Source organism: Aristolochia californica, unplaced genomic scaffold (genome assembly GCF_029961685.1).
Source record: "Aristolochia californica isolate CCGP_79_NKW_82.1479 unplaced genomic scaffold, dmAriCali1.0.hap1 SCAF_14, whole genome shotgun sequence".
Classification (NCBI taxonomy): domain Eukaryota; kingdom Viridiplantae; phylum Streptophyta; class Magnoliopsida; order Piperales; family Aristolochiaceae; genus Aristolochia; species Aristolochia californica.
Genome location: NW_027181815.1, coordinates 5,977,891 through 5,992,603, shown reverse-complemented (window position 1 = coordinate 5,992,603; position 14,713 = coordinate 5,977,891). Strand labels below are relative to the sequence as shown.

The 14,713-nt window shown below is 36.1% G+C and overlaps 2 protein-coding genes across 2 annotated transcripts; both read left to right on the top strand.

Annotated features, from left to right (window-relative positions):
- The first annotated feature begins 10,022 nt into the window (after nt 1-10,022).
- Nucleotides 10,023-11,083, top strand: LOC137950308 (putative leucine-rich repeat receptor-like serine/threonine-protein kinase At2g19230). The gene is made up of 4 exons (XM_068796703.1): nt 10,023-10,141; nt 10,242-10,791; nt 10,962-10,994; nt 11,047-11,083. The coding sequence occupies exons 1-4, from the start codon at nt 10,075-10,077 to the stop codon at nt 11,081-11,083; spliced, it is 687 nt and encodes a 228-aa protein (XP_068652804.1). The 5' UTR covers nt 10,023-10,074.
- Nucleotides 11,040-14,459, top strand: LOC137950905 (putative leucine-rich repeat receptor-like protein kinase At2g19210). The gene is made up of 12 exons (XM_068797567.1): nt 11,040-11,437; nt 11,551-11,689; nt 11,767-11,838; nt 11,967-12,038; nt 12,125-12,196; nt 12,292-12,372; nt 12,486-12,658; nt 12,755-12,978; nt 13,076-13,202; nt 13,284-13,349; nt 13,609-13,752; nt 13,946-14,459. The coding sequence occupies exons 1-11, from the start codon at nt 11,083-11,085 to the stop codon at nt 13,614-13,616; spliced, it is 1,389 nt and encodes a 462-aa protein (XP_068653668.1). The 5' UTR covers nt 11,040-11,082; the 3' UTR covers nt 13,617-13,752; nt 13,946-14,459.
- The last annotated feature ends 254 nt before the right edge of the window (nt 14,460-14,713 follow it).

Below are 14,713 nucleotides of genomic sequence, written 5' to 3'. Positions count from 1 at the left end.
TGCTTATGTGTTGTCACGTCATCTGTGTAGTAAACATAGATCGACACGCCGTCTGCCACGACATTATTTTATCATGTCATTTGCCACGTAAGCTGACATGTCATTAAATATAATTTTTAAAAATTTTTAAATAAGTTTTAAAAAACGATAAATAAGTTTAAAATAATAAAATTTTAAAAAATAAATTAGTTTAAAATAATAAAAAAATTTTAAAAAATAAGTTTAAAATAATAAAATTTAAAAAATAATAAATAATTTAAAAAAATATTTTTAAAAAAATTATATAAACATTTTAAAATAATATAAAAAATTTAAAAATAATACATATATATATATATATATGTTTAAAAAAAACCAAATATTTAAACAAATAAAGATTAAAATAAAATTTTAAAAATATGTTATTTTTAAATATTTTTTAATAAAAGGTTATAAAACGTGTACCGATAAATAAGATTTTTAAACTCTCAAATAATTTTTTCAATTAAAAATATTTTAAAGTGATAATAAAAGCTATTAGATATGTTAGAATATTTTTTTAATTAATTAATATACGAATTTGATGTTTTGTTATTTTAAAAAAGTTGGTAGAATATTTATACCACCAAATAAGAATTTTAAAACAAAATTATTGTTTACTAATTATTGTATTAAATTAAATAATATCTTAAATTAAAATAATTACATTAAGGTATTAAGTAAAAGAAAGTGTTAATTATATTAAAAAATAATTCCTAAATAATTAATAATCCAATTTTTTATGTTTTATTATATTAAAGTGGAGGTAATGAAATGAAATGTGTTAGATTTTTTTAAAACCAAAAATTAATATTTTTAAAAAAATTATTTACAAAATAACCTAAATCAATCATGAAAAGAAAATAGGAGAAAAAAGACAAACTGATGTGGCTCACCGATGACGTGGTGGGGTGACATGGCATAAGACTATTCGGGTGCTGATGTGGTGTGATGAAGTGGCACCACGTAAGCAATCAAAGCTTATGTGTCACTTGTGTTGTACACATGTGCAAATGACTGGTAAAAGTTAAGTGTTTGTGCAACTAAGTTCAAAAGTTGGTTATTTGTGTTATTATTTAAAAAAATATGTAATATATTAAAATTCCCTTGATAAAAAGAGAAGGGTCCGATCTTTTTTTAGCCTCAACTCATACCACTCTTTCTTGGTTGCTTCTCTTTCTCTTATTCTCTCTATTTTTTCTCTTTCTCTTATTCTCTCTATTTTTTCTCTTTCTTTTCTTCTTTTCTTCTCAATTGTGCACTTTAACGGTATTCAATTAGGTCATTCCCTGCTATGGTATTCATTTTTAAAGAATACTATTGGTTATCCATGTGGCCCAGCACTCATGGTGGTGCTATAAGCAATTAGGAGCGTGATGGGCTTATCATATATTTCAAAATCCAAAATGTATCGGTTAGGTATATCGTCTGATATGGAGGTAATGAACAAACAAAATCTGATACATGTTGATGATGCTCCCTTCTATTATTGGGAGTTGTTGATAAACCGTGTTGGAAGAAACAACTAGGATACAAATTTTATTGTCCATTTCGTTCAACAAGAATTGTCGAATCTAAGAATGCAAGATTCCTTAAAAATAATGAAATTAGTGGAAATATCCAATCTCGAAACTTAGTTTTTGAGGAACATACGAGTTTTCAACCCGCTCCTACAACTTCACATAGATTGGTTGTCATTTAGGATTATCAAGATTGATTACTCAAGAACAACCAATAGTTGAAGAATGGTCTCATCATGAAGATATTCTTATAGATCTAGTTACTCAACATTCTCAACCTGAAAGTGTTGAAGTAGCATTAAGAAGATCTTCAAGAGTTAGGAAATTGCAATTTCTTTAGAGTGTGAAGTGTAACTTAAAAAATCTGACATGGACATTGGTGTTCAAGCTATGAGTGGACATAAATCCACATTATGGAATGATGCCATGAAGTAAGAGTTGGATTCAATGGCTAAAAACCAAGTCTTAGGTTTTCTTGAATTGCCTAAAAGGGGGAAGACCATTGGCTGTAAGTAGGTTTTTAATACCAAAAGAAATTATTTAGGCAATATTAAAAGATATAAGGCAAATGATTTACTCAATAAGAAAGAATTGATTATCATGATATCTTCTCTCCTATTTCAAAGAAGGATTCATTCAAATAATCATGGCATTAGTAACTCATTTTGATATGGAGGTATATAAAATGGATGTCAAAACGGTTTTCCTCAATGGAAACCTAGAAGAAGAGTTTTACATGAAACAACATGAAGGTTTTATTTCAGAGGGGAATGATCACTTGGTTTGTAGAATTAAGAAATCAATATATAGACTGAAACAAGCCTCTTGTCAGTGGTATTTAAAATTTCATGATGTTATTTCTTTATTTGGTAGTTTGGAGAATATAATGGACCAATGTATATACCATAAGGTAAGTGGGAGCAAAATAATTTTCTTAGTCCTATATGTAGATAATATTCTACTTGTTTCAAGTGATTTAGGATTATTTCATGAGGATAAACGATTTTTCTCGATGAAATATGATGTGAAGGATATGGGCGAAGCTTCTTATGTCATAGGCATAAAGATTGATAGAGACAGATCCCGAGGGACATTAGGTGACAAATTAAAAGAGATTTCGTACGAAAAATTGCTCATCTGGTGTTGCACCTATTGTCAAAGGTGACAAATTAAGTTTGGAACAAAGTTCATGAAATGATTTAGAGAGGGAACAAATGAAAAATATTCCATATGTAGTTGAAAGTTTAATATATGCTCAGGTTTGCACAAAACCTGACATAGCATATGCATTGGGAATGTTGGGCAAATATCATAGTAACCCTGGTTTGGACCATTGAAAAGCTGCAAAGAAAGTCATACGATATCTTCAAGGGACTAATGACTACAAACTCATGTATAATTCTTCAAAGAACAAATAATTTTTGAAAAAAAAAAAAGTTGAATAACTGATTTTTTTTAATTAAAAAATATATTTCTCCGTTTTTTCCCTTTTTTCAAAACAGAGAAAATTGGCAGTTGGGGAGAATTGAAGAATAGGAAGAAGCCAAAGTTAACAATGGTTTCGAGGAATTCAGATTCGTGACTGACCTGCTGAAGACTCCATTAAATAAGAGGGTGTCTACTCTGCAGTGAGGAAAGGAAGAGTTTTCTGCGAGTTCCGATGCAACATCCCGTTTAGTGAGAGTAATAGAAAAAAAAAAGATCAGCGACAGAGTAGAATGGCTTCCTTCTCCCATCTCCTGTGACAACTTAGAAACCATCACACTCCCAGACCGACAGAGCAATCAATTCTCATCTCTTTCGAAATAGGAATCAAACCCAGTTAAGGGGACATAAGAACACCCATTTGTGGGGAGTGGTAGCAACAGGGGAGCAGTGGGGAGCGACGGCAGCTGGCACGACGAGAGGGCGAGAGGAGAGGGGTTGAGAGGAGAGGAGAGGAGAAAGATCGAGCGGGGAGAGATGGAACGAAAACAATAAGAACCGATAAGGGCTTACGTGGCACGAAATGACATGGCAAAAAGAATGTTAATAGATAATGGCATGGCATCTTACTTGGCAGATAACGTGTCGGAATTAAGGGTGGCTTCCAACCCAGCCGGCTCGCAAGCCGCTCGAGTTCGGCTCGGTTTCGGCTCGGTTCGAAACGTTATATCTCGAGCTCGAGCCGAGCTCGAACTCAGGGATGGGCTCGTTTACATTAACGAGTCGAGCTCGAGCAGAGCCCGATTCGGCTTGTTGGTTCGCGAGCCGACTCGTTAATATAACGAGCGATTCGGGGATCGGGAAACCTCTCTTCGTTTCTCCTGCGAAACCCATACCTCACTCTGCCATTTCCATGCCATTTCAGCATGATTTCTTGCGGAAATCGCTGTCTGTCGGTAGGTATTCAGGGGAAATGGGGGATTTGGTCTTCAAATCCCTCGTTCTCCCTCTCCCTCTTCGATTCCTCGATTTCTTCCTCTGCGATTTCTGTCTCTTCTTCCTTTGCGATTTCTTTCTCTTCTTCCTCTTCGATTTCTTCATCCAAAGTTTTTCCTCGCCGACGAGACGAAATCGATGGTCCGACGGAAGGAGGAAAGATTTTTATTTCTGTAAGCAAATGTTCTTTTTCTACGCTCTATTTTTTTTTTCAGATATTTGCAGTTGACAGTTCAAAGTACACTCGGGAAGAAATCATTGGAAGAAAACTGGTATGAATTTTATTTCATCATTTTGAGTGTTGATACTGTTTGATTTTTTGAAACGATGAGTTCTTGATTTAAGGGTAGAAGGTAAGAAGATCATTTTATACAAATTGTATAAGGTTGACTTATTTTATTCTCTTAATTTTTTTTTTCATTTTGTTTTTTTTTTTTTTTCTTGAGTGTGCCGTCAATTGCATTCTAGCTGGCTGAGAGCCAGGAAACTTCATACTGACATTCAAGAAGGAAAGGAAGGGTGGGGGAGAAAAATCCCCCACCTTGTCATTTGTTATGTTTTTGTATATCTCAGAATGACTTACTAAGCTCAAGTGCTACAATGTTTGGAAAATAGTTGGTTGTCAATGATTTTTTGCTCAAATTCCATTATTCTTCATAAATGAAGTTATTATTCTAGACTTTCAAATATTTTTATGTTGTGGGATCTTGTTTCTTTTTTGCCTTCTTATTTTCTGGTGTCTGACCTCTTATAAAATTTTGTACGTTTATCATACATTTCAACAATAAACAGCAATGGTATTCAAATTGTTACTTGATATATTTTAGTAATGGAATTTTATTTCATGATTCTGAGTGTTGATAACATATTCTGTTCAATAATACTCTATTATAGTTAATGGAATCAGGAGCTTTCTTAATTGCATCCAACTTCTCTTTATTATAAAAAAGAATAAAAAAAGTTAGTTTTTGTCCTTCTTTCTTAATTCTCATTGAACTTATATCTGCTGCTGTTCTAAAATGTTATATGGCTTGATGTATTAGGAAAAGTGATTTGATAGTTCCTTTTCTATCTTTTGGAAATTGAGATCTTGTGTGTAAACCTTTGATGTCTTAAATTTACTCATTGGATGATATATGATGCCTAAACCTTGTCAAATGTTCATATTTCGTTGAATTGATACGTTAGATATAGACGGATGTAAATTATCTCTCTTTTTTACAATCGATTTTTTTCCTTCCTCTTCATTTTTTTCATCCGAAGTTCTTCCTCGCTGACGAGACGAAAGCGACGGTCCGATGGGAGGTAAGATTTTTATTTAATATATTTTTTTTTTTTGTCGCCGACCTAAACCTAAAAAATTACTAACTCTCGCTTCGTTTTAGTAGTGCTCCTTCATTCTTGAAAAGGCTTTTGGAGATATCCCTGAACGGCAAACACACTTTCGAGTTCTGTAAGTGTTGATTTTTTTTATCATTAATTTCTTGGTATTGAGGTTGAATTTCATCAGAATATTAGAAAAGAATATTGGTGTGCTTATTTCCTTCTCTTAGAAGTTTTTAAATTTATATATAAAAAAAGGATCGGTATATTGGACTGGAAACTATTGTGTGCAGGGCTACTGGTTCAAAGAGACCCCGCTGCATTGAAAGACAAGGGTCGTTCCCGATTGTCACAATGTCACTTACCTTCCTCTAAGAATAAACAAGTATCTTAAATTATGTGTAGGATCTTTGTTGTTCGGATAACTTTCTTTTCTTTATGTTTTTAATTTGTAATTTTGTTTTTTTGTAGAAGTAAGAATGTCAACACCTCCTCAATTGACATCAATAATTAACATTAGTTCTAGTGTGACTATAAATAGTGACTCAACTCCACCAGAGTCACTACCCTCTGTCATAGAAGTGGGCCCAAATGAAATTACCATAAATGAGGATAAAGGTGATTCTACTCATACTTCAAAAAGACAAAAAAAGTCTCATGTGTAGTTGGAATTCAAAGAAGTATCACTTAATGGTACAAAAAAGGCTCAGTGTGTTCATTGTAAAATCAATTTGAGTGTTATTAGTAGTGGAGTGACCACACATATGAATCAACATTTGAAACGTTGCACTAGTAGAAAAGTGGCAATGAGAAAACAAAAAACCTTAAACTTTCAACCAGTGGGAGTGGGGTCTAATGTTGATCAGAGTCTATCTGGACTTCCTTTTATGGATTTTGGAGGAAAATATGATCAAGCTAAAATGAGAGTACTCATTGCTCATTGGATTCTTATGCATGAGCATCCATTCATGATAGTAGAAGAGGAGGGATTTAATTTTGTAATGAAGATGGCAAATATGAATTATGAGAAAATATCTCGTAAGACTATTAAGAAGGAGTGTATGGACGTGTATGAGGCAGAGAAAAAGAAATTGAAATTTTTGTTAAAAGAGATTAACAAGATTAGTCCTACCACGGAACTTTGGAAGTCTCAAAATCAAAAAATTGAATACATGGTTATTACTGGCAATTTCATTGACAATAATTGGAAGCTACAAAAACGAGTCTTGAGTTTTGTGCATGTTCCTCCTCCTCCTCGTGGCGTTGATATAGCAGATGCTATTTACAAGGGTTTGAAAGAGTGGGAGATCGAAAATAAAGTTTTTAGTATTTCAGCCGATAATGCTGCATATAATGATGTTTGTATCAGAGTTTTGAAACAAGATTTTTCAAGGAAAAAAAATTTGGTGTGTGGTAGAAAGTTGTTTCATGTGCGTTGTTGTGCTCATATTTTGAACTTATTAGTCCAAGATGGTCTTGTTCATATTAAAGATATCATTGATAATGTGCGTGAAAGTGTCAAATTCATAAATCTGTCTGAGGCTGGACTTCACACTTTTTCTGAAATTGTGCAACAATTAGAACTTAGTGAAAAGAGGTTGGTTATTGATTGTCCAACTCGTTGGAACTCCACTTATGACATGTTGTCTTCTGCATTAAAATTCAAAGATGCATTATCTAGATTTAAAGTTAGAGAACCAACATATGATTGTTTGCCAAGTTTTAATGAATGGGGAAAGGTTGACATAGTGTGTGAGATTTTAGAAGTTTTTAATGCAGTTACTAATATAATTTCTGGGAGTGACTACCCTACTTCTAATTTGTACCTTAGTGAGGTATATAGTGTAAAAGAAGTTATGGATTTTCATTCTACAAATGAAAATGTTTTCATTAGGACAATGGTTAGTAGAATGAAAGAGAAATTTGAGAAGTATTGGGGTGAATGCAATTTATTGATGGTTGTTGCTTCAGTTTTGGATCCAAGGGTCAAATTAAAGTTGATCGAAATGTGTTTTCCAGTGATATATTCTAAGGAGGAAGCTACAATGAATATAAATTTAGTTCGACGCACATTATATGAGATCTACAATGAATATGTATCCTTATATAATGTGGATATTAGAAATGAAGAGATTGTTTCAAGTACTAGTAGCTCTATGGGTGTTTCCACAAGTCGTAGGCCCTCATCAAGTTCAGGTTGGTCAAAGTTAATGAGTTATATGAAACAAAAGGATGTAGTTAATTCACCAAGGTCAGAATTGGAAATTTATCTTGAAGAAGGTGTTAGTTGTGAGGAAACTTCACAATATGATTTTGATGTTTTAAAATGGTGGAAAGTGAATCATATGAAATTTCGGGTATTATCTAAGATGGCAGTAGACATCCTTGTAGTTCCCATATCCACAGTAGCTTCAGAGTCTACATTTAGTGCTGGTGGTAGAGTAATAGACTCATATCGTTCTTCCTTGGCACCAAGTACAATTCAAGCTTTGATTTGTGGCACTGATTGGATTCGGGTTCTTCACAGTGTAAAAAAAAAATCAAAAGGTGAAGTTATTTGATCAATTCTTTATTATGATATTTTTTAGTTTTATTTATTAAAATTTTGTTTTATGATTACAGCCTGAGAAGAAGAGTGTAGAGATAATGCTACCAGCTACATGATTTTTCATGTTTCTCTCATCATGGTAATTTTAATATTTTTAACGACATTAAGTAACATGTAGTGGAAGAGTATTTTTTTATCTGACAATAACTAATTTTATTTTTTTGTTTTTGTCGTAGGTGGAGATTTTGCTCATGCAGGGACGTATACTATTTTCTAGCATTAAGAGAAACAACTATAGTTTGTAATTTTATAATGGATTTATAGTTTTTATTTGGGTGATTGTGAATTGATAGTGATATTTCATTTAATTTTGTTGTGTTTGATTATTGTATGAAGTTTATTTATAATATTATGCAGTGTATGAAATGTTTAGACTATTTTATGGAGTGTTTATGGAATGTATAGATAATTTTATGGAGTGTTTATGGAGTGTTTATGGAGTATTGATGGAGTGTTTTATGGAGTGTTTATGCAGGTATTATGAATATTGATTATGCCCAATTTTAAGTAGAGGTCATGCCGAATTTTATATAGGTATTATATACATAGATTATACTCAATTTTAAGAAGAGGTTATGCCTCAATCTTATACATGTATTATATATATATAGGTTATGCCTAATTTTATGTAGAGGTCATGTCCAATTTTATGTAAAATGTATGTATAATTTTATATATAATTTATTTGATATATTTTTTTGAAAATTTTTAAATGTATGTTGAGGCTCGAGTTCGGCTCGAAGCTCGGCTCAAGCTCGGTTAAAATTTTTGGGCTCGAGCTCGATAACAATTTTAGGCTCGAGACGAGGCTCGGCTCAAAATATTTAAATCAAGTTCGGCTCGAACATAGGCAGGTTCGGGCTCGGCTCAGCTCGATGCCACCCCTAGTCGGAATGGTGATGTGACAGTCAATGTGTCTATCTACTCACACAGTACTAATAACGTGGTGACATGTAATCAGTCAAAGCATATGTATCACCTTTGACTGTACACATGTAAGGTGGACAAGTCAAAGTTGGGTATTTTTCAAAATAAGTTCAAAGTAACGTCTTTTATCGAAATAAATTTTTAAATATAGATAATTTGGTAAATGTCCCATTAGTTTTATTTCTGAGAGTTTTCAGTGCGCTGAAGAAGTTAAAAGTCGTAACTCAATCATCCATAAAAGTTCTGAAAGCTTGACCTTCCATTTTATCTTACAAAACTATTCAAATTGCCGTTAATTACTCATAGTGGGAACTAACGAAAAGCCAGTAATATGTAGCGTATTTTTCCGTGGATTAATTTATGCCGAGGAAGAGGGCCATTCGGATCTGTTAAGGTGCTTATAGAGAAAACGATGTCGCAACGGTTGTCTCACAAACTTGTTCATTGTCATGCCCTGTCGACTCACTCAACAAATTAATTCAGCAGAAAAATCGAGAGTGGAATATACATCTCACTGATCCTTTCAAGTAAAATGTAAAGGGAGATTCACAAAATTAGACCTTCCTCCTTTCCTCTTCCCTCTTTCCTCTAACAGCTCGACTACCAGCGTTCCTGGTTCCCTTTTCCCTTCCAGTTCGACCAGGCCTCCTCAAAGATTGGCCCCGTCCGGCAAATTTACGGAGCTCCACCACGATTTCTACTTCCGGCGCGATTTTACAGAGCCGGTGACCTCTACAGGTATGATCATCCTTCCGGCGCTTTGATTTATCCTTCCGGCGAACTCTTTCGTCTTTCCTCTTCGTCTTCGTTCTTCGTCTTCGTCTTCGTTCTTCGTCTTCGTCTTCGTCTTCGTCTTCGTCTTCGTCTTCGTCTTCGTCATCGTCTTCGTCATCGTCTGATGTGGCATGTTGACCGAGCCATGATTTCAAACTTTGAAATCCGGTATTTTTGTAAATGTCTTTCGCCTTTCGTCTTCGTCTTCGTCTGATGTGGCAAGTTAACCGAGCCATGATTTCAAACTTTGAAATCCGGTATTTTTGTAAATGTCTTTCGTCTTTCGTCTTTCGTCTTCGTCTTCGTCTGATGTGGCCAGTTGTCTGGGCCACATGGATTTCAAACTTTAAATTCCGGTATTTGTATAAATGTCCCAAATGTAAATCAGTACATGCATTCTCATGACCTTATCCTACCTGCGGCCGGTGAAGACGCCCAAAGATTTACTTCTGTCCCTGGATCCTCTGCAAGAAAGTAAAATAGATGGCGATGGCGGAGCATCTCTTCTTCCTCTTCGCAATATTTGCAGCTGTTGTTGTGGCGCAACCAGGTTAGTTTGATCGTCCAGAACCTTAATCCATCATAGACAAACAAGACAAGTAATAAGAATCCAAGATGCTTCATCTGAGGTCAAACTTACACATATGCAGGATTCATCAGCATCGACTGCGGCATACCGGAAGGCTTCAACTATACCGACAGTGAGACGGGGATCTTTTACACTTCCGACGCTGGTTTCGTACGGTCCGGAGAAAACAGGGAGTTCCCATCTTCGAATCTTGTCGCCTCTTCCCTTAAACGACAGTACAGAAGCATGAGAAGCTTCCCAGACGGTGAACGAAACTGTTACACGGTAAGACCAGTCCTGAAGGGTAGCAAGTACTTCGTGAGAGCTTCTTTCATGTATGTGGATTACGATAAACAAATAGCACCAGAGTTTGATCTCTATGTGGGAATCAACCTGTGGACTCGAGTAAGCTTAGCGAATGCATCGCTTCCAAGTTGGAAGGAGATTGTGTTGGTAGCAACTATGGATTTTATACCTGTCTGTCTGGTGAACACGGGCAGCGGAGAGCCTTTCATATCGGCTGTGGAGGCGAGGCTTCTCAAAGATTCAATGTACAAGGCGGCCTCTTATAATCAGTCTCTTCTTGCTGAATCGATCTATGATGCCGGCTCAACTTCTGAGCAGATAATCAGGTAAGAGAAGAGAATCATGTCAAATTCCATTTAGAATGCCCTGCTAACCACACTGGACTTGTACTCTTAGCCATATCAAAATTAAGCTTCGATGACTTCTTCTTAGATCTTATTAAATGTAATCTTTAATAAACAGAAACGTTTTTCGTAATTTTGCATTCGTCCATTAGGTATCCTGACGATGATTACGATCGGTTCTGGCTGCCTTATACGGATCCTTCTTGGGCATCCATTAGCACTTCTCTCACTGTAGAGAACTTGTACTTGGGTTTCGAACCGCCATCGGCAGTAATGAGAACTGCGGCCACGCCTATGAATGCCAACGGGTCACTCTACTTCAACTGGACGGCGAACGATCCCAACACAGAATTCCATATTTTCAGGCATTTTGCTGATTTCCAGAAATCAAATGGAAGCACTAGTTTAAGGGAATTCTATTGCTGTAACAATGGGGATTCATGCTTTGCACACGAACCGAAGTACTTAGTTGCCTCGACAGTATACACCACCTCGCCAATGACTGGTGTTCGCGACTACTCGATTTCTTTTTCGAAGACGGAAAAATCAGTCCTCCCCCCAATCCTAAATGCCTTTGAGATCTATATTGTTCTTACCCTCAACGAAACTGCAACCGACGAAAAAGATGGTTTGTTGTCTTCCAAAATGCCTCATATTCTCGACTTTTCAAGAAAACTTTTCTAGTTTCTCAAAATGCCTCAGAATCCGTTTTGATTTGATTCATTTGTGGAATCTCTGAAGTTTATGCTATCACGAGCATCAAAGACATATACGGAGTGGAGAAAAATTGGATGGCCGATCCATGCTTGCCGAACAAGTACATGTGGGATGGCTTGACTTGCAGCTATGACGATGACAACCCACCAAGAATTATTTCTCTGTAAGTAAATTCTATCAAACTATCTAATTTGTATGAATCGAGCATCTAGCTCACAGGATTTGCTACCTCACTACCAGGAACCTATCTTCATCTGGATTGAGTGGGAAGATAGATGCGTCCATTGGGAACCTCAAGCTGATTCAATCTTTGTAAGTGAACACAGAATCCATATAAACAATGTCACTGGGTCTATTTGGTTCCTTTTTAACGTTCAATCTCACATTTTGACTAATATGAATGTAGCTATTAACTGGGGCAATTCTTTTTTTTTCTTCAGGGATTTATCAAAAAACAAAATCGAAGGACCGATACCCCCGTTCCTTGCAACGTTAACTTCCCTTGAACACTTGTAAAATACCATTTTTTATGCCAGATCTGAACTAGATTAATTTATCATTTTATTGAAGTTTTCAGCTAATAATTACGGATGTTCAGGGATTTATCACAAAACAACTTGACGGGAACGGTGCCTCAGTTTCTTGCAGCATTGATATATCTCTCGTACTTGTAAGTTGAAAAACTTTCAGGAAAAAGACTTGTCCTTCACCGTGTCTACTGTGTGGAAAGGCAGAGATATGATATGAGATTCTGCATGCATGCAGGAATTTATCTCACAACCAGCTCAGTGGATCAGTTCCCATATCTTTGGTTGACAAATCCAGAACAGAATCGCTCACATTAAGGTTGGGATAAGCACCTTAGCCAGAGTTCATTGCATGAATGAGATAAACCTAATGATTCAATGCATGAACAATTCAATTATGCTAATACATAGCGTTGAACCTCCTTCTGCTAGTGTTGATCCAAATCTTTGTAATTCCCCTTCATGCAACGCAACTGATCCCTGTGCTCTAAAATCATGCAAAAAGAGCCCAAGTGTTGTCGTCCCAGTAGTAGTTGCAGTTGCGATCACTACGGTTGCTATTGGAATTGCGGTGTTGATTTGGTTTAAATGTAGAAGACCCAGAGGTGAGCTTTAAACACACAATTTAGCTTAAATATTTTCCATAGCCGATCATTTCAAGTTGCTGGTTACTAATCAACTGTCTGTTTGGACCTCATCAGCTGCAAGACCAAATCCCCAGTATATAAAAAGAGAAGGTTCCTTTAATTTAGACACTCGACGATTCTCATATGATGAAATTGTGACTGTGACCAACAATTTCCAGAGGGTGATCGGCAAAGGAGCCTTTGGAACAGTCTATCATGGTCAAATGAAGGATGGTAATGAGGTTGCCGTTAAGATGCTCTCTCAACACGCCCAGGCTTCTGTTGAATTCCAAACAGAGGTATGGGGACAATCAATTATTTATTCAATACTTGATGCTCGTAAATACCTCTGGTATGAGTGAGCTCATGTTGGGTGTGGTGGGATTTGGCTCACAGGCGCAGCTCTTGATGACGCTTCACCATAGGCATCTAGTTCGCTTCATCGGCTACTGTGCAGATGGCGACAAGAAAGCCCTAATCTTGGAGTACATGGCCAAAGGAAATCTTGGAAAGCTTTTATCAGGTACATGGTTCAAAAGCTCCTTAACACGAATCGTCTAATTAGTAAAGAAAGAAAGAAATTGATTATTCTCATTCCCAACAGCTCAAGATGACATGGAAACTCTGAGTTGGGATCAGCGTCTACGCATTGGACTAGATGTTTCACAAGGTTAGTGAATGCTCTGATCTGTGCGAGAATCCATACACTTCAAAGCAAAACAGTTCGAATAAATCTTACTTCTCTGGTTTTAAACTTGAGTGCTGCGGAATTACTACTCCCATTGCAATTGAAGAAGTAATGACACGAACAAATTTAGTTCGTTAAAGATAATAAGCTCCTTTACTTCCATTGTTATTTAGTTTTATATTTCATTGATCGTTGGATTGGAGTATTTACATGTGGGCTGCAAGCCACCAATTATTCATAGGGACGTGAAAGCCGCAAACATCCTTCTGAATGAAAACTTAGAGGCCAAACTGGCAGATTTTGGAATTTGCAAGGTTTTCACCGATGAATACTACACCCATATGTCAACCCAAGTGAAGGGCACCCATGGATATCTTGATCCAGAGTAAGTCCCCCTTGAATTTAACCAAACAAATGGAAATGCTTCCCTAAACACGATAACTTAAATCTAATTTTGCGCCCGCGCCCACTTCTCTGTTTTTCTTTTCTCTTCTGATGTATTCTTTCATTCTGCTATTTTTTCTTCTCTAAGATCACAACCTCACAATTTAGCTCCCTTTGATATTCATCACATTCAGGTACTTCAGTTCCCACAACCTGAACGAGAAAAGTGATGTTTATAGTTTCGGGGTCGTTTTACTAGAGCTCATCACAGGGAGACCCGCTATTATCCAAATCTGGGACTCTCAGAAGATCGGTCTTGTAGAATGGGTGTCTTGCTTGATTTCAGGAGGGGACGTTAGGAATATCATGGACCCAAAATTGCAAGCAGAGTACGACATTACCTCTGCTTGGAAGGCTCTGGACATATCTATTTCATGCACGCAACCAAAATCTGTACAAAGGCCTTCCATAAGCAGTGTAGTGGCTGAACTGAAAGACTGCTTGGAATTGGTGATATGCAAAGACAGGAGCTCAGGTATGGTGACTGATGAATTCGTCGCACGGAGCTCTTCCAATTCCATCTATTGCCCACTACCAAGATGAGTGATCAAAATAATGACAATAGTGAGAGAAAGGCGTGGCTTCAGAGTGCTTTTTAGTTTGTTGATGTCTTTGCTTTTGCTTCGGGTTTCTACTTCCTTTACGAGTTTTCGTCAACTGGTGATAATAAAAGATTAGTTTCTGTAAAATTATATTGTTGTACTTGAGTCAGATTCTACGGAATGTTTAGTCAACCCCATCGAAGTGCTTGTCTGTCCCAACTCCCAAGCCTTGGTGGAAGCTTGTTCAATCATAACTTTATGAATCTGGAAGAAGCCAGATCAGAAAAGGAAAATTGAAGACCACAAGTTTTTCATAGAGCTTGCATTTAGATCATTAATGGATTCATTTTTCAGCTAAAC

Coding starts and splice junctions, on each gene's coding strand:
- LOC137950308 (XM_068796703.1), top strand. CDS start 10,075: ATGGCGATGGCGGAGCATCTCTTCTTCCTCTTCGCAATATTTGCAGCT. Junction 10,142..10,241: donor TGTTGTTGTGGCGCAACCAG/GTTAGTTTGATC, acceptor ACACATATGCAG/GATTCATCAGCATCGACTGC. Junction 10,792..10,961: donor ACTTCTGAGCAGATAATCAG/GTAAGAGAAGAG, acceptor TTCGTCCATTAG/GTATCCTGACGATGATTACG.
- LOC137950905 (XM_068797567.1), top strand. CDS start 11,083: ATGAGAACTGCGGCCACGCCTATGAATGCCAACGGGTCACTCTACTTC. Junction 11,839..11,966: donor CTCAAGCTGATTCAATCTTT/GTAAGTGAACAC, acceptor TTTTTTCTTCAG/GGATTTATCAAAAAACAAAA. Junction 13,203..13,283: donor TCTTGGAAAGCTTTTATCAG/GTACATGGTTCA, acceptor CATTCCCAACAG/CTCAAGATGACATGGAAACT.